Source organism: Protopterus annectens, chromosome 3.part1 (assembly GCF_019279795.1).
Source record: "Protopterus annectens isolate FY-2018-M chromosome 3.part1, PAN1.0, whole genome shotgun sequence".
NCBI classification, from domain to species: Eukaryota; Metazoa; Chordata; order Ceratodontiformes; family Protopteridae; genus Protopterus; species Protopterus annectens.
The window spans coordinates 84,393,325-84,413,324 of NC_056732.1; the positions used below are offsets into that span (position 1 = coordinate 84,393,325).

Here is a 20,000-nt window from a genome sequence, read left to right on the forward strand (position 1 = left end):
GTAATAGAGATGCAAATAAAGCATTTATTTTTATCATAGTCATTTCATAAGCAAGAAATAAACATTTGTTTACTATGCTTACCTGATAGGCCTGGGATTTGATCTCATTACCATGAATTTTTGTTATAGGCTTTGATCTGTTTGGAAGCAAAAGGAGAAAAAAATGAATGATTTGAGGAAGACAGCACATCTGGATTACAAATAGATTATGGCCGGATGTTACATTCTCTGGCTACTTCTTCAAATAATTATGGCCTGATACAAAATGTTCAGGATATGTATACAGCCTGGTGCTATTTTGGTTCTATTTCTGTAATGATGTCACAAATCAAAGCACCATATATTAGCCTATCAGCTGCATTACATGGCAATTGCGTGAAGGGCAGTCATAGGTTCATAGGTTCATAGGTAGGTACTAGGTTATCGGCCCAAGGGCCTACGTAAGCCTAGCCAAGAAGGTTCCCTGGCTTACGCCACCCAAGAAAGTTATTTTCCTGTGCCACTGTCAAGCAGAGACACAGAAGTGATCCCCAGGGTGTATTTCCTATTTCTCATCCACTCATCAAGATTTTTCTTGAAGAGTGCTAATGAAGAACTTTGCTTGACATAGATGGGTAGCCTGTTCCAGAGTATGGGAAGTCTCTGGGACAGGAATCTATCCCTCCAGCATGTCCTGTTTATTGTGGTGAGAAGATTTAGGTCCCTAGAGCATGTAGCTCAGAGGGATTGGGATTTCTTTAGGTGTAGCATGTTTAACAGCTCTGGGTTTGACATAGCTTTATATGTTAGGCAGAGATCACCTCGGAGTAGGCGATATGCTACGGAGTAAAGCTGGAGTTTTTTGAGATGGTCAGTGTAGGGCATTTGTTTGAGGCCAGTAATCCTCTTTGTGAGGTACTTCTGTGGCCTTTCCAGCTGCTGCAGATGTCTTGTGAGGTACATTCCAAAAGGGGCATTGTACTCTATAATGGGTCTAATGAGTGTTGAGTAGAGGGGAACAATGACCTCTTTTGTCCTGGATGAGAACCTTTTTATAATGAGGTGTGTCACATAGAAGGACTTTCTGAGTACTGTGGCAATGTGACTATCAAAGGAGAGACTACTGTCCACCTCGGTCCCAAGGTCTCTTTTCACACATTCTGTGTTAAGTAGATTGCTGCCTATGTGGTAGTTCATGGGTACAGAGTTTTTACCAAAGGGGATGACACTGCACTTTTTGGCATTGAGCATGAGGTCATAGCTCTGACACCAGGTGTCTGTCTCAGTGAGGCCCTTCTATAGGATGTCCACATCATTTGGGGACTTGACTAAGGCTCCTAGTTTGCAGTCATCTGCGAACTTCGTTAGCCAGAGGCCTTCTGTGTTAGCCTGTACTTCAGAGAAGTAGATACCAAACAGGAGAGGTCCCAGGACTGAACCCTGTGGTACTCCATTTATCACTGGTTTGAGGTCAGATTTGGAGTCTGCAACTTTTACAGTGTGGATTCTGTCAGTGAGCCAGTTGGCAACCCATCTTGTGATGTAGGGATTTATACCTAGTTTAGTGAGTTTAGCTATAATTCCAGAATGGGCAATGGTGTTGAAAGCCTTGGCGAGGTCAAGATAGGCTGTGTGAACCATCTTACCCTCATCTACGGCTTTGGTGACTGCCTCAAAGAAGTTGATCAGGTTCAGGAGGCATGATCTGCCTTTCATAAACCTGAACTGGGTGGAATCCAGACTTTGGAGGTTATCAGTCTTTGTTTATGAGTTCCATGTTGACCATGGCCTTGCAGACCAAGCTCTTCAGGCTAATAGGGCAATAGTTCCTAGGCTCAGTGGTGGCTCCCCCTTTGTGGAGTGGGATAACTGTTGCTGTGTGCCATTCAATGGGCACAAAGCCTGATGCGAGGCTATTATTGAACACGGTGCTTAGGTGGGGAGCCAGTTCGTTCTGACGTTCGTGTAAAATGCAGCCTGGGATGTTGTCCGGTCCTATGGATGCTGTGTTTTTGGCTTTAGAGAGTGCAGCTTTTACCTGTGTAGTTGTGATTACAGGGACTCTGCATTCTTCCTGTATAGATATAGGCCCTTTAGGGGGTGGGGGGTAAAGTTAGCACTGAACTGATCTGCCAGGATGTTGGCAATACCAGTTGGTTCTATGATTTTCGTGCCGTTGTGCTGTAACTCAGAGCAGATCTGGGTGTTGCCATCAAGATTCTTGACATAGCTATAGAATGCTTTGTGGTTGTCCTTAGAATTAGTGGAGATTTTGTTTTCATAGCTAGCTTTGGAGGATCTTATAAGGGATCTCAGCTTATTATCGAGGCTGACCAGGGAGCTCCTCCACTCATGGGATTTTGCTCTCTTTTGCAACAGTTTCTTCCTTCTGTTGTACAGTTTGTTTATGGCAGGGGACCACCAGATTGGCTTCCTTTTTTTAGAGTGTAGCATATTGGTTCTGTTTGGGATAGCACAATCCATGCACTCATGTAAGTGCTTATAGAGTGCATTAGTGTAGGATTCAGCAGTTGTAACTGTATTGTCCATCTGCATAGGTGTTATGAAGTTCACCACTTCTGTCTTAAGAAGCATGAAGTTTGGAGACATTTTTTACTGTGGTTTCCTTAATGGGGGGGTGGGGGTGGTATGTGGATATCAAGGGTGATTAGCTTATGGTCGGATCGGACCAACAAGGAGTTGACTTCAGATGTGGAACACTGGTCACTCATGTTGGTAATGACTAGGTCTAGGATATTGTTGCCCCTGGTGGGGGTGTGGATAATTTGATCCAGGGCATTGGAGTTTATGAATTCCAGAAAGCGTTGAGCTAAGGAATTGGTACACAAGTAGTTTTCCCAGTTAATGGTGGGGTAGTTGAAGTCGCCCATTATTAGGGTATTTGGTTGAACCCTAATATTTTCCAGTACATAAAGAAAAGAGGAGTGTGAATCCTGGGGCATGGTGGGGGATATGTAGCAAGCTACAATTTGGATTGCAGTTTTGCCCAGAGTTAGTTGCACTTGGATAACCTCAGATGCATTATGCTAAGCAACTAGCCTGGAGGTGTGGATATCCTTAATGAATATGGACACACCTCCGCCTTTGGTGTTTCGGTCCAGGTTACATGGCCGAAAAGTGTGGTATGAGTTATAGCCTGGTAGTGCAGGGGTGCTCTCTGGAGCCTTGAACCAGGTCTCAGTCACTGCACAGATATTGATGTTCTCCATTTTAAGGAGTGCCTCAAGTGAGTGCATTTTGAGATTTAGACTTCTAGCATTGAGTAGCATTACCCCCAGTTTTTGTTTGCCTGTTCCTCTTACGGTAGTGAATTTATCATTTGAACCTTGCCTAAAAAAGGCACTATAGGGGCGCAAAGAGCCTTAGCCAGTATCCAGAATCCCAGGGGTGAAAGGTGCAGGCTATCTGTAGCAAAGCATCTTGGTCTGTCGACCATGTCATCCCAAGCAGACAGATACTGGATCCCTTTAGAATGACACCAGAAGCTTAGCCAATTGTTAAAGTCAATCATTTTGTCCTTGTACTGCGGTATCATTCTGGGCGATGGCAGAATGCTACTCAAGTCTACGGTCATACCTGCCTGGGCTACAAGACCAGAGAGCTCTTCCATGTCTCTTTTCATGTAGTCCAGGGAGGTACCTCTCAGGTCATTCACACCAACATGGACAATGACAGAGTCATATTTGTACTTGTTGTGGAGTGACCTGAGTGCGTGGGTTATGTGGCGGATTGTGGCACCCGACAGGCAGCTGACAGTAACCTTCTCCTTGTATAGCCTAGTGAGTGGGACATCAGTATGCCTGACTACAGCGTCACCTATGATTAGTGTGTTAGGTACGTTGTTTTGCCTTATTGGCTGTGGTTGAGTGGCACACTGAGTCTGTGGGCTATGTGTCATTTGGGTTGTGTTGGGGGATGGAAGTTGCTTGCGTTTCTGCTTTGGAGGTCTCTGTTTCTTAGACAGGTTATTATTAAGAGCCTCCACAAATGTTTTTCTGTTACTATGTGTGGATTTTGGTGGTGTAGATTTAGTAGACCTTGTGATGAGTGTGGTGTGGTGCAAATGTATACCTTCTCCTCTTGACTGTCAAGTTCAGTTTTGGTTGGAGAGAGCTTTACCTCCAGTTTGACTAGATAAGTGCATCTCTCACCCGTTGTAATGTTGGGTGGTAGGAGGAGAGGGTTGTCTGTGTACAAGAGGCAATTTCTACATTGCCTCAAGATGCTCAGATTCATTAGATAGACAGGAGAGAACACTGGGAGCTGACCCTTGGACATGCCTGAATAAAAAAATATTTTCCTCTAGATAAGTGAGGAAAGTGAGCACAAGAGCTGTTTTTCTCTAAGCAAGTGAGAAAAGTAAGTACAAAAACTGTTTTCCTCTAGGTAATGAGGAAGGTCGAGTGCTATAGTAGTTAGTAGCTTATTTAGTGCTTACAAGTTCTGAACAAGTGCTGAGCACAAATAAGCAAATTTAAATGCTAAATCTAAGAATCTGTATCTTCACTAAACTGTATCATGCTGAAAACAGTGCATTTTTTTTCCAAAAACGTTATTCTACACAGTGCCAAGAGACTGCAATACAGGACAGTTTGCCAGATACAAGCAGTACAGATGCAATATTGCTCTACTAAAAGCTGACAGAAAGAAGATATTGGCTCCAGTTATCCAGAGTGGTGGCATAATGGCAGCTTGACTCAGTTTATAATACATAAAGGTGAAGGACTTGATAAACATTACTAGCCAACAACCACTCCTCACACAGTTGACTGATAACTTATTTGATTTTTTGAAAATATGCCTGCCATTTCCAGCTACACACTACATGTCAGATTTAACCAGAGACCAAGTGGAAGTGAAATACCTTCAGTTCCTCTGCCTACTTTTTGCAGTATAGTAATAATAATGGGATTTATAGTTTCACTCAATCACCCTCTGAGTAGGGTCAGGCCTTAGGCTAGTGACCTGAGCCCATAAAACCCATAACTGCTACAGAAACAATGAGCGCTGAAAGGTATTCATTGCCTGATGTACCAAATGGTTTGTAAATGGGAAACAGAATAAGAAATTCAATCAAACCATGGAATTCAGAGACTTCTGAATGTTTTGTTATAATTATTCTTACCCACAAGAAACATCAACTTGGATGCAAGAATAATTATGTCCATGATGTTGGGGGGTAATTGTAAAAGGCTGTCAAAAAATTATTTTAAATCCATTCAGCTTTTGCTTTTGAATTTCATATTTCAGAATCTTGTATTCTAAAACATGATACCATATTGTATGCTAACATTATTTTGTGTCTGTCTCCACAGCACACATCTACTTTTATGCATGCTTTCTATTAAAATGTGTTTTAAAAGGCATGCTTTTTTAAAACTTGCACTTATTTGTCTTGGACTGTCTTTAGGAGGTATATATTATATTGTGTGCAAAATACTTTCTCTCCTGAGAGTGGTTTGTAAAATAAAAATATGACAGCAGGTGGTATTTACCTGCCACTACAATAACACACACACACACACACACACACACACACACACACACACACACACACACACACACACACACACACACACACACACACACTCTTGCAGTCAGTCTTGCAGTGGAATGTGTACTACTCCTATCCCTATGATAAGTGAGCCAGCATTGCCCAGTAACTTCTAATCTTCCCCATCAGGTCAAGTCATCTGGGTAATAGTCAGGGCTCTGTCCTTCTCACCTGCAGATGGACTAGGTGATACTGTAACATTAAGTAAAACATATTTAAGAGCAATGTTTGCAGTCTATATGTGCCAAAACACAATGCACACACACACACACACACACACACACACACACACACACACACACACACACAGGTACAATCTGTGATTCACTACCATGTGGTTATATAGCCTACTACCTATACACCATTTTACACTTTCACTGGCTACACTGGCATTAACTTAGTTCCTTTATTTATACACCTATAGCTATGCATCCCTGAGTCACGCACAGATGCTCTTCTCAAGGATCATGAGACACATTGCCCAAAGTAACTAATGCCAACTATATGCTTGATTTTCCCAATGTAGAGCTTAGATTTGAGGAAGCAGACATGTCAGTGTAATGTCTCTTGGTTACTTAAGGTAACAACAATTGTTAACTTACATTTTAGCTTTATTAACTTATTAGCAAATATGATAATTTTAATTGTTAAATGTATACATCTTCCAGTATATGTAATATGAAGCATAGCATATTAACCACTACAAACTCTGTCATTGCCAATTTTATATATCTGCAAATGTGTATGTCTGTAATTTTCATAGCAATTTGTTGAGATTTGGTTTATGGGAGGTTTTCTTCCCAGGTATACTCTAAAAATCGGCTTCCTCCAGAAGGGAAAACACATAAACCAAAACATAACGTTTATATGCAATAGGTTTAATACAAATGATTTACTGATATATTTCTTTGTCTATATGTTGAAGAAATTAAAGAATGATACAGCATGGGTATTCTACTGCATTTTATCTACTCACATAATCTCTTACATATGAATTATTTATATTACATAAAATATGTCAAAAATTATCAACAAAGTTGTGACTGATATCTTACTACCCTAGATATTACCAAAGTGTACTGGCAAATTCTGTCTGTCAAAGACTCTGAAAACCAGCTTTCTTAGTGACAAAATGCCTTTTCCAGTGCATTATATTACTCCTTTGTCTCCAAGAAGTCCTGGCTTCATTCTGAAGCCTCATGCATAAGGTCATGAAACCCCACAAACACTATGCTGCAGCCTACCTTTATAATGTTGTAGATCACTCTACTGTTTGAGGTTCTTATCTCCCAAAAACTCAGGTAGTATCAACCTCATTAAGATAAATGGGTCTCACAGAAACTGGCTTTAAATGTAGTATAGTTTTGACAAAGGCATGATGCTTGGATACATTATAGATTAGAACTTTATTAAGCTTCAAAAAGAAGAACTAAGGAAATGGCTTATTCCCTAAGGTAAAAAAACAAGTCGAAGCTTAGTTGGGACTTCAAGATTATTATATAAAAGTATGTTAGACTAAGGCAGGAATCCTAACTGACCTCAATAAAAATAGGAGACAGGACAGGAGACAGGATAAGGTCAAGTGGACTCCCAAAGCAGATGCAGCCTTTAAAAGACTGAAACAAGGTCATAATGTGTGGAACCCATTCTGGTGTCTGCTGATTCCTGCAGACCTTTTACAGTGCATATGCCTCTATGTTCAAATTAGGGGCAGTTCTTATTCTCCAGTCCACCACTAAGGAACACCTGGTGAGCTAAATAAACAAAAAAACTGACTAAGAGAGAAAGTCAGCATTCCACTATTTCAGGCATAAATACCTGGCAATTAAGTGGGCACTTGAGACTTTTCAGTATTACTTGCTGGGCAGGGAATTCATTCCAGTTCCAGATTACCCCCCCCCCCCAGTGGTTTAATCAGCACACTGAAGTCAATGTCATCCAGTCCAAGATCCAGCACTAGCTCAGAGCACACCATTCCATTGTAGGCAGTCTGTCCAGGGCTTACTGTCCTTCCTGCTGCCTCAAAGCCAATGGCTTTAAGCTTGGATCATCTGTAACACAGGATGATGGTACTATCAGGAGACAAGATGTTGAAGGTCTATTAGGAAAATGTATTATTTATTAATTCACATTTGTTTAGCTGGGAAGTCCGGCTAGGTAAAAAGTACCTGTTTTCACCTGACATCCAGGAAAAAAGGTACCAGATACAGTAGGCTTTTTATTTTATTTATTTTTACATTTGTTAACCAAGTTAGTCCAACTGGGCACAGAGAGCTGTTTTTAAGCAGAGACCCAAGAAGAAAAGCTCCAGGAAAGTAATCAGTAAAAATAAGAAAAGAAACTCACAATTCAAGTTGTAAGATATTTAACAGTACAAAAAAAGAAATATACAACAGGAATGTTTACAAGGCAAAAATACAGTATTTTGAGAATGCATTAGCAATATGTTTGAGTAATTTGGTTAGCATTGTTATATACAAGGAAATATAGCAATGCCTTAAAATAAAAATATTTTCTAATATGTAATATACACTTCAGAGTAACATCATGAATAGTACCTCAAAGATGCATTTAATAGCATAAGTATTAAGTGCAGAGAGAGTAATATGTGTCGACAGCTTATATAGGAAATACCAGGCAGGTATGTTAACTGAGAGAAGAAGAAAAATGTATTAGGTTATTTCCTGACAAGTACAGATTCATGCATGTTGGAAATTAATTTTCAGTTGCTTTTTGAATTCGTCACTTTTGGTAGTGGAGTGAAGGGAAAATGGAAGTTTGTTCCATGAGTATGCAATTGAATGACTGTAAAGTATTTTTCCAGTGTTTTTGTTTAGATTGGTCACCTGAGGTAGGTTTTGTTGTGTGCTTCTGAGGTCACAATTGGGTGGGTAGGGTGCAAGGATGGATGTAAGGGCAGGAGTTGGGGCTATTCAGGATGCTATGCACAATTTGTAGTTGTGATATTTGAAGCATGTGAGGGAGCTCTGGTCATCTTAAGCTTTTCAGGGATGTACAGTGATGAGATTTGTAGCTATTACTGGCTGCAAATTTGGATATATTGTTATAGGTGCTTTTTGTGTTGGTTAACAGATTATTTTGGAGGTAGCATGTAGCAGGGATGGTACAGTAAATGTTTGAGCTAGTATAGATCTAGATGTGTTAGGTATATATTTGTTGATGTGGCACAGAAGATCAATTTTTTAATTGGACTTTTTGATGCAGTTTAAAATATGTAGGTCGAATTTTAATTGGTCGTTTATAGTAACACCAAGCAATTTGGTGTTTGAGTCGGTGGTGATAATTATATTATCTAAGAATGAGATGGTGAAGTTTTCTTTAGCTGGACTGAGTTTTTTTGGAAGGAAAAGGAGAAGCTTGGTCTTTTTGGGCTTGAGAAGCAGGTTGCTTTCAGTTAGCCATTGTTCTACCAGGTGCAGAGATTGCTGAGTGACAGTTGCATAAGTATACAAACCATAAGTATACAGGCATAAATATTCATAACATGAAGAAAAAAAATAAGAATATTTACATATCAGACTTCAGATAAGCAGATTACACTGAGTATTATGAGAAGTAATTATGGTATAATATATATGGTGGTGAAAGAGAAAAGCAGACTTGATAGAGAAGGAATATAGTAAATATATAGAGAAAAGTAAATAAGAATAGAGGAAAGTAGCGACACGAGTGGATAGGAAAGTCTGAGAGAAACATAAGAATTATGATATAGCTTAAATATAAAGATGTAAAGGAAATGTGGATGGAAGTGAGGAGGGAAGAAGAATAAATAGATATAAAATATTTTGTAGTATATATAAGTTCAGATTAACAAAATGATCTACTGATGACAGAGGAAGCTAGAAGTTAGTATTTTTGTAGGAACAAGAGAGAGAAGAGTAGATAGGGATTTTGAACAAAGGCTCAGCCTGGATTAGCACATGAACAGAAACAGGCTTTGGATAAATGCTCCCTTAGCTTGTTTTTCAAGGAAGGTAGGCTAGGGATAGACCTAATATTGGGAGGTAAGGAATTCTATCTTTTTGCTACAGAGTATGAGTGATGGCTTTTACCATGAACTCTGTTAGGGTTATGGGTCATGAGCAGTTCTTTTTTACTGAGTGAAGTGATCTACTGGGGAGATAGTAATGGAGGACAGAGTTAAGGACAGGACAGGTTGTCAGTCAGTTTATTAGATTATGGGTAGTAATAAGCTGCAGATAAGTAAGATGGTGTAGAAGTGAAAGCCATTTTAGAGTCTGGAGAGCAATACAGTGGTGGGATTAATATTTAACGCTAATTGCAACCTTAGCTATTTTGTTGTTGCAGGTTTCTTCTTTACTTTTTAGTGCGGACTGGAGGTTCGTAAGGGTTGGAACACCACATAGAAATAATGATAAGAGGTATGTAGTGACCAGTGTAGTTTTAATGGAGGTATTAAGAAATCCTTCTTGTCTAAAGAGCACTCCAGGATTCTGCTGTTTTTTTTTTTTTTTGGCATTGTTCTGTAAATGGATCAAATTTACGGTTATCATCTATTGTCATAACAAGAGGTTGTGGGTAAAAAAACACTCTGCTTTCTGTGCTATTCAGGAAATAGACTTTAAATTTTTTTTCTCAGAGTTAGTTTATTTATTTATTTGCTTACTGACATTTGATTGCCAAGAAATTCAGACTGGGTAAAAGCCCATTTTCAGTGGAGGTCTAAGGAGAAAAGCTCCAAATTTTTACAAAACATTTTAAGAACAATAGTATGTTGTTGTTGTATCTTTCGGCTTTTCCCAGTTAGGGGTTGCCACAGCAGAACTCCGGTCCGCTAATGATTGGTAGTTGATTTTTACGTGCCGAGTTACCAGCCCTGATGCACAACCTTCAACAAAGGTACGTCCATTCACACGTCTCCACGCAGAAGACGCTCTAGCTGAGAATCGAACCGGATAATTTTCAAAAATAAAACAAAAGCATCTGCAGTTTAAGAAATTATAACAAATCAGACATAATATAAAAACATTAAGAATCAATACAAGGTATATAACAATCATTTAATATTTAGAGAATGTTTAGACATTTTGTAGAGAAATTAAAGGTAAAACAGTGTAATACAAACAAGAATTGCAACATGAAGTGAAGGAAAAACAAGCTTATGGTATATTTAGAGTGAAACTCAGAGAAAAGAATTTGATAGCAGTAAGTTGGTAAGTGAAGAAGGGAGAGTAAGGAGGTATAAGGAATAAAAAGGAACTTGTTCCCATTTAGGGATATAGTTTATCCTGGTTTTGAGCAAGAATAGAGCCAGCTTTTAGCTAGGAAGTCTTTCGGAGTGGTTTTGAAAGATGGAAAGGTAGGTATAGACCTGATAGATACAGGTAAGGAGTTCAAGACCTTAGCAACCTTGTATGAGTATAGACAATCCCTAACAGATTTGTTAGGTTTATAGACAGACAGAAGTTTTTTGTCACTGGATCACAATGGCTGACTGGGAACATAATTGTGCTACATGTTTTATAGTGCTGGACAGACAGATTGACACTGGATAATTTTATAGATGATAAGAAGTTGTGTATATGTTAGCTGATGTAGCAAGTCTAACCAATTTAGGCTTTTCATTGCTATACAGTGGTGGGTTCTGAAAGGGGTATGTGCTGAAAATTTATCAACTTTGTTGTAGCATTGTTCAAGTTTCAATTTTTGTGAAACCTAGAGGTTAGTAAGGATAGAAGAACCATAAAGAAGAGTCTGGAGGAGATAAGTAGTGGCAAGTGTAGTTTTAGTTGTGTCAGTGAGAAAGTTTTTGGCTCTGTAAAGCATCCCTAGTTTTTGATGAGTTTTTCTTATGCAATTTTGTATATGCAGGTCGAATGTAAGATTATCATCCACTATCACCCCTAACAGTTTGCTATGAAACATGACTTCAATGGTTGTAATATTGAGAGAGAGAACTTTAAATTGTTTTTTTCATGAGAGAGGGATTTAGGGGAAAATAAGTAGTTTGGTCTTTTTTGGGTTGAGAATGAGTTGTGAGTTATGAAGCCATGTTTCAGTGACTGTTAAAGCTTCATGAATAATTTTTGAGCTGTACCATGTTGTCAGATGTGGAAATGAGAGTGGAATCATCTGTGCATTGTATTAGGGTCGCCTGCTGTTTGGAAGTATAGAGAGTGTTGATAAAAATATTAAAGAAGAGGGGACCAAAGATAGAACCTTGTGGTACACCTGTGGTGACTGGGAGGTAAGGAGAGAAAGTGCCATTTTACTAACTGATACCTACTGGACAGGTAGCTTTTGAACCACAGAAGGGTGGGGTGAGACAGACCTACTAAGGACATTTGAAGACGTTTCTTCTGACAAATTGTGTCAAATGCTTTAGACTAGTCTAGAATTAAGGAAGAGACTAGTTTGTGATTATCTCTAGCTTTATCGACAGTATCTATATAGGTTAGAAGGCCAGTGCTAGTACTATGGGAAGGACAAAAGTAATGTTGCATTAGGGAGAGGAATTCTTCCTGAAGGAGATAGTATAGTAATTGTTTCTATAGGTTCATAGGTGTTTATCAGGATAACGACCACAAGGGCCTTTTTAAGCCTAGTCATGCATCTCAAATCTCTGACGAGTTCTAATACCCTTGATAAGTGTAAGCATGGGCCTGGGAGATAAACCATTTACAGGTTACCTGCTTGCATCAGAAACATAGGTGCCAAACCAGGGATGAATTTCTGGTTGCCCATCCAATTGTCCAAGTTGCACTTAAATTGTATTAGGAAGGAACTCTGCTTCACATGGATGGGGAGCCTGTTCTATAGATGGGGTAGTCTCTGTGATGCATACTTATCTCTCCAGCAGGTCCTATTTATATCACAGGCAATGTTTAAGTCTTTAGAACAGGTAATTCTGGTACTGTTTGTTTTGTGGATATGCAGGAGGTCCATCAGAGTGGGGGTCTGACAATGCCCTATATGCCAGGCATAGATGTCCCCTCAAAAGCCTGTAGGAGACAGAATACAGGGATAGGGCCTTGAGGTGGTCTGCATAGGACATATTACTTATGTCCTGTATTCTTTTAGTGAGGAACCTCTGTGGACGTTCCAATTGTTGGATATGCTTGGATAGGTACATACCAGAGGGGGGATTTTACTCAGTGATAGGTGTGATGAATGCTGAATACAGTGGGACAATTACTTCCTTGGACTTAGATGCCATACCTTTGTTTTAAGTTGCACAACATAGAATGATTTCCTCACCACTGTAGACATGTGATGATCAAAGGCTAGATTATTATCTATGTGTGCCCTTAAGTCCCTGACTATTAGGTTAACTCTAAGGGGTATGTTGTTAATATGATAGTTACCAGGGATGGATGACTTCCCAAAGGATATTACTATGCATTTCTTGGCATTTAGTTTTAGTCCATGACTCTGATACCAGTTGTTTATCTGTGTCAGCCCCTCCTAGAGAACATTTGTGCCAGTGTGAGATTCAATGACAGCTCCTAATTTGCAATCATCTGCAAATTTAGTCAGCCAGAGACCACTGACATTGGCCTTGACTTCTGAGAAGTAAATGCCAAAAAGGACCAGTCAAAGGACTGATCCCTAAGGGACTCCACTTGTGAATGACCTCTTTGTAGAGGTGGATTCCCCAATTCTAACTTCCTGGGTCCTGTCTGTGAGTGAGTTGTCTATCCACTGGGTGACATACAGGTTTTTACCTCACCTCTTGAGTTTGTCAACAATGCCCGAGTGGGGTATTGTGTCAAATGCCTTGGCCAGGTCAAGGTAGGTAGTGTGAACAATTTTGTCCTCATCCATTGCTTTGGTGACCTTCTCAAAGAAGTCCACCAGATTGTGTAGGCATGATCTGCCCTTTACTAAACCAAGCTGGGTTGGGTCCAGTGTCTGGAGGTTTGCTATATCTTTATTGATCATCTCCATGATCATTTTTTCCGTGGCTTTACGACTAGTGAGACTTATGGCTCTGTAGTTTCCAGGGTCTGTAGATGGCCCACCTTTGTGCAGAGGGATGACTATTGCCTTTCTCCATTATTGAGGCACGAAACCTGTAGTTAAATAGTAATTCCAGAGTCCCGGATAGGTCATGTTTCATGCTATTTAGAAGGCATCCTGGGAAATTGTCTAGGTCCATTGATGCAGTGTTCCTGGTCTTAGAGACAGCATCAAGGACCTGTTCCCTAGTGATAGTAGAATATATTTTGAATATATATTTTCAAGTATTTTGGGAAAGGGAGATAATATTTCTATAAGTCTAAACTTATTCATAACTGTTGAATTTCCTCCTTTGTGCAGAGGGATAAATGACTTTTTCCAGACAGAAATAATGAGGGATTCATGGATTGGCCTATTTATAAGGATTGAGACAGGATAAGCAATGCTATTGACTGCTATTTTAGGTACTTTCTTGGAAGGTCATTAGTGGAAGAAAAGCACTTTTTAAGTTTGTTAAGAGTAGTTTTATATAGGATGTGGGCACAGGTTTCAAGGTGAAAGTGGATGTGGTGATATGTGGCTGTTGGGTAGGTTTGGAATTAGATGTTGAGGAATCCTTGGTTACATATGCTATACTATCTATAAAATAAGAGTTGAAGTATTTGCAGTTTAAAGGGGTGACTTAGGAGAGGGGTTTATGTTGAATTTTTGGCTGTGATGTAAAAGATTTCTTTAATGGATGTCCAAAAATGTTTAGGGTTGTGTTTAGTATTATTTTGAAAGCTATAATAGCATTGCTTTTTGTCTTCAGTTATTTGCTTTATAGCATGATTGTGAAGCATTCTGAAGTTTTTAAGATATTAAGGTGTTTTATATTTTTAAGAAATCCAAAAATGTGCAGAAACATGAAGAGGTATAACCACTTAATATTCCAAAGCGTTTATTCTAGCCACAAACGGAAAAAAACATACGTACATGCCAAACATGAACGCTTTTAAAATCTTTACATGCGTTTTCGTCTATTCATTGACTTCATCAGATAATTACAAAGTTCATCTACTCCACATATATATAGGTTAAATCATTGTTGATGCAGCCAATAGAATTCATTATCTCATCAAATTTCCGCTGATTTGATTAAAAAACATTAATTGAATACATAAAAACGTTGTGTTAAAACTTAGAATATTGCATTTTGTGTCTTATATTAATTTAAAAAACTTTTGTAGTTAAAAAAACATTTATAAAAAACTTTACTTGTTAAAATGTTCATTTTTCTAAATATATAAAAATCTGCCTTAAATAAATTCCAGCTGCCATATAGTGGCTAATTATATTATGGTTTTTCTACCTCTTTCAAAGCTTTGCTGACCTTAGTTTTAACAAAGGTAAAATAGAAATAAACACATTTAAACCAGGAAATTTCCCTGCTTCCAGTTTAATGGCAATAAGAAACATTATATCGAGGATGGGTCCTACAGGAACAAACTGGACCAGCTTTCTAAACTTATGCTTAAATACAGGACTTTGGGTATTGAAAATGAATATCTAAAGGAATGCATTTCCAGGGAAATAGTTCCTAAAGGACTAAGAGTATATAAATTTCCGAACAATGTTAACCCTGACTCTGACTTTTACAAAGAACTTGTAGAAGTATTTCATAAGTGTGGTTTGGATGTGTTGAAACTAATTATCAGAGATAATATTAGAATTCAAGAGTCTATTCAAAAGGATATAGATATTTTAGATCAATATATCAAAAATGATTTGATATTTGATATACAGGAAGAAAAAAGTAAGCATTTTGACCTTAGGAAAGATATAGATAATCAATGTGATAATTTGATAAACAGGAAAATCAAAAAATTAGAAAGATATGTTAAAGAGTATGAGGGCCACATTAGTTACCCTAAGCCACCCAATAAACATTTCAGTTATAACCATGGGATGGGGTATAATAATGAGGACCACCATGGTGAAAGCAGTGAAGGGGGAAATAACCCATTCGGAGAAGGAGAAATTGATTATGATCAAGCCTATCCACCTTTACGTAGATCAGAGAGGTTGATCAATAGACAAGGCCTACCACAAATTAATTTTCAGATGAGGGGAGGGAGAAGGGGGCAGAGGAGATTTTAAGCAATACCTACCCAACCTACCCTGATACCCATTCATGTCAAGAAATATATATTGATGGAATTAAAAATATTTTCAATAATTACACTATATATAATTTTAGTAGTATTAATATAGAAAAAGAGCATTTTGGATTATTTTCAAAAGGTTTAAAATTTATACCATATAAGAAAGGGGAAATTACTACAAGTTTGTTGGACATCAAAATATTTTTAAGAAAAGTGAATTTGAGTATTATGTTTCCGGAAGGAGCAACTATAATGGTGAATTAAGAAGGAAAAGTACCTATAACCCACCCCTCCACCCACAGCTGAGAAATCTGGAAATGGTGGTTGAAAGTGATATAAGAAAGTGGCAAAATGAACCCAAATGTAAATTGAATTTAAGTAAAAAAGAGAATGAATTGATGTATGAAATAAAAATGAACGAAGGTATTAGAGTTATGAAACCAGATAAAGGGGGAGGCATAGTCATTATGGATAACATCACATATGAGAGTAAAATGAATGCTATATTATGGGATGAAACTAAATATACAGTGGTTTCTATGAATGAAATGAATATAGCTTACAATAAAATTGACATTAATTTAAATGATATGTTACAAGAGGAACTTATTGATTATAATACTTACAAATTTTTAAAAGTAGACAAACCAAGAACCCCCACTATATTTGGTATACCTAAAGTCCATAAAAATGAATGTGATCCGCCCCTCAGACCTATAGTATCAGCAGAGGGATCCAAAACATATACCCTTGCTAAATACGTAGATACAAAATTAAAAAGTCTGTGGACAAGACGGACAAGTATATTAAAAGATTCTTGGGATTTTTTAAAAGAAATACCAGAACATATAAGTGATGACAATCTACTTTTCATTACCATAGATATTGTAGATTTATTTTCTTGTATTCCTTATACTGAAGGTATGGCAATGTTGGAAGAAATAATATATGAAAATAAAGAAATGACACATAATGAAAAATTAGTTAATACTTGGTTGATGAGTCTAATATTGAAAAATAACTTCATTCATTTCAAATGTGAATTTTTCCAACAAATACAAGGCGTAGCAATGGGGGCAGCATGTGCCCCAACATACGCCAATTTAATACTAGCGAATTGGGAAGAAAAATACATCTTGGATTCTGAATTTAAGACATGCTGGATCATGTACCGAAGATTTTTAGATGATATAGTAATCTTATGGAGAGCAGGAAGAGATAGATTCTACAAATTCCTGACATATATGAGTAATACTAAGAATTTTTTAAAATTCACCCATAAAATTTCAGAAAATGAATTACAGTATTTAGATTTACAAGTATATAAAGTAGGGCAAGAATTAGAAACAAAAATATATAGAAAAAAGACATTTTCTAACTTATTTCTACATTTTGAGAGTGCACATGCCCTTCATTGCAAAAGAAATATTGTTAAAGGGCAATTTGTTAGGGGTAGCCATATGACTAGTTCAGAAAATGATTTTAAGGATGAATGTGAGTTACTAGAGAAAATGTTTGGAGAAAGAGGATAAAAATTGGACTTCATTAAACGAATTAGGAAGGAAGTCGAAGATGGAAGAGAAATTAAATTTGCACCTATTTATAAAAATAATAAAAAAACAAGTGACAATAACAAAAAGGAAAGTATTAACAATAATCAGGATCATGGAGAAGAATTCCAACAGGCTTTAATACTGGAATACAATGGAGTAAACAACTATATTAAAAAGATATTTATGGCAGAATGGGAGAAATTTATAGCTTTCACAGATATAGATAGTGTATCTAAAATACCTAGAAAAATAATTTATAAGAATTCACAAAGTATTAGAAACATTATAGAAAATAAAAAGAAATTTAATAATAATAGAAAAAGAATAGGTACATATAAATGTGGGCATTGTAGTTAGTGTACATATATAATAAATAATAATACTTTTTATTTGGAAAGTAAAAAAAGATGGATTCACAGTTTGGAATATTATAACTGTGAATCTAAGGGAATAGTTTATATGGCAATTTGTGAAAAATGTGGATCCTTCTACATAGGAAAAACTGAGAGAATGCTAAAGAGAAGGATTTATGAGCACATATATGAAATAACAACGGAGAAAGAGTGCAATGCTTTATATAAACACAGTAAAATATGCCCCGAATATAAATACAAGTTCATGGTATTAGAACAAATTCAACAGGATATTAGGGGTGGTCCTTGGGAATAAAGAATAGAGTTTAGAGAGCTATGGTGGCAAGTGACCCTGGAAGCAGGGAAATTTCCTGGTTTAAATGAGTTTATTTCTATTTTACCGTTGTTAAAACTAAGGTCAGCAAAGCTTTGAAAGAGGTAGAAAAACCATAATATAATTAGCCACTAGATGGCATCTGGAATTTATTTAAGGCAGATTTTTATATATTTAGAAAAATGAACATTTTAACAAATAAAGTTTTTTATAAATGGTTTTTTAACTGTTTTTAACTACAAAAGTTTTTTAAATTAATATAAGACACAAAATACAATATTCTAAGTTTTAACACAATGTTTTTATGTATTCAATTAATGTTTTTTAATCAAATCAGCGGGAATTTGATGATATAATGAATTCTATTGGCTGCATCAACAATGATTTAACCTATATATATGTGTGGAGTAGATGAACTTTGTAATTATCTGATGAAGTCAATGAATAGACGAAAACGCATGTAAAGATTTTAAAAGCGTTCATGTTTGGCATGTACGTATGTTTTTTCCGTTTGTGGCTAGAATAAACGCTTTGGAATATTAAGTGGTTATACCTCTTCGTGTTGCTGCACATTTTTGGATTTCTTATTGGTAACTTTGTGCAGGTTCCTTTTGTTGGATTTATTGTTTTATATTTTTGCCATTCTTTCCATGAGTTTTCTCTATCCTGCATTAGCATTCTACTCCTTCTGGGTAGCCATATTGCATTATTTGTTTTCAGTCTTTTCATTCTACGTGGTGCAAATACTATTTGGGATATTTAGAAAAGTTGTATTGAATTCAATTATAGCATCATCTAAGGGAAGGATTTTAAGAAGTTCCAGTTAATAGATGATAGTGTAGTAATGAACATTTCTGGGTTAAACATTCAAAGTTAAGAGCTTTGGGAGTAAACAGCTTGGTTTTCTTAGGGTTAACTAGAAGTCAGGCATCGGAGACCCAAATCTCAATAGAAGTGAAACTTCCTATGTTTTAGCTTGAACATGAGGGAGAGAGTTTGAAGAGCAAATGATGGTGGAATCATCTGCATTTTGTATTACAGTACATTGACAGCAAGAGGTATGAAGATTATTGATGAATATTTTAAAAAGAAGGGGACTAAGGATCGAACCTTGTGGAACACCAGTATTATTGGTTAGATATACTGAGAGCAAGCCTTGCCATCTAACTAGTTGTTGCTTATTAGCTAGGTAACTGCTGAACCATGCAAATGTGAGAGATGACAAGCCAAGGACTGATAACTTATACAAGAGTTTGGGATGGGAAACAATGTCAAAGGCTTTGGATAGATCAAGAAAAAGTGAAGAGACCAGTTTGCCAGAATCCCTAACTTTGTTTACAGTATCAATAAGGATAACAAAGCAGTGGTTGTACTATGGGCAGGTCAAGAAACATGCTGTGCGGAAGTTAGTAGTTGATTTTGAAGGAGATGGTTAAAGAGTTGTTTATGTAAACATTTCTCAAGAAGTTTAGAGAGAGAGCTGATATAATGACAACAGGAAGAAAGTTGGATAACTCAATGGGGTTACCTCCTTTATGTAGTGGGATAACATGTGACTTTTTCCATAAGATTAGAAAATAGGATTCTTGAATGGATCTGTTTATAAGAATACTAATAGGATAGGCTATGGCCTCTGCTGAAAGCCTAAGATATTCAATTGGAAGTTCATCAAGGGTGTAGAATAGGATTTTAGTTTGATTACTATTTTTTAAAAAAGATAGTAGGGGCCGATTGAAGAGAAAAGGGTGTAGAGTTATTTTAGGCAGTGTGATCAGACTAAGATGGGATAGAGGAAGGATAAGAGTTATCTGTGGAGCATGAGGCAGAGGATGAATTAGGAGAAGGGACTGAGGAATTGTTAGAGGAATATGTTTGTTTGTTGGTAAACTGACAATACTTTCAATAAAGTGAGCATTGAGCATGCTAGCTACTTGATGGGAGGTCATTTCTTGGGAGGGCGTGGGGTATTTGGGAGGTCCTGGCTTAAGAATGGGTTAATAGATTATCAGATTTTTTTGGAATTAATGTTTGTGTTGTTTTTTAACCCAATTCATAAGTTGCCTATAGAGCTGTAGATTATTGTTGGTTTTATACTTTTGTCATTCTCTGCATGCTTTATCT

General features: G+C 37.2%; 1 protein-coding gene across 2 annotated transcripts in view; it reads right to left on the reverse strand.

Moving 5' to 3' along the window:
- The window catches only part of LOC122798011 (fer-1-like protein 6), a 1,810,759-nt gene that overhangs the window by 1,431,586 nt on the left and 359,173 nt on the right, over positions 1-20,000 (reverse strand). For both annotated transcript variants that reach the window (XM_044066595.1, XM_044066597.1), the window contains exon 4: positions 83-137. In XM_044066595.1, coding sequence (XP_043922530.1) covers positions 83-137 — 55 coding nt within the window. The remainder of the gene's footprint in view (positions 1-82; positions 138-20,000) is intronic.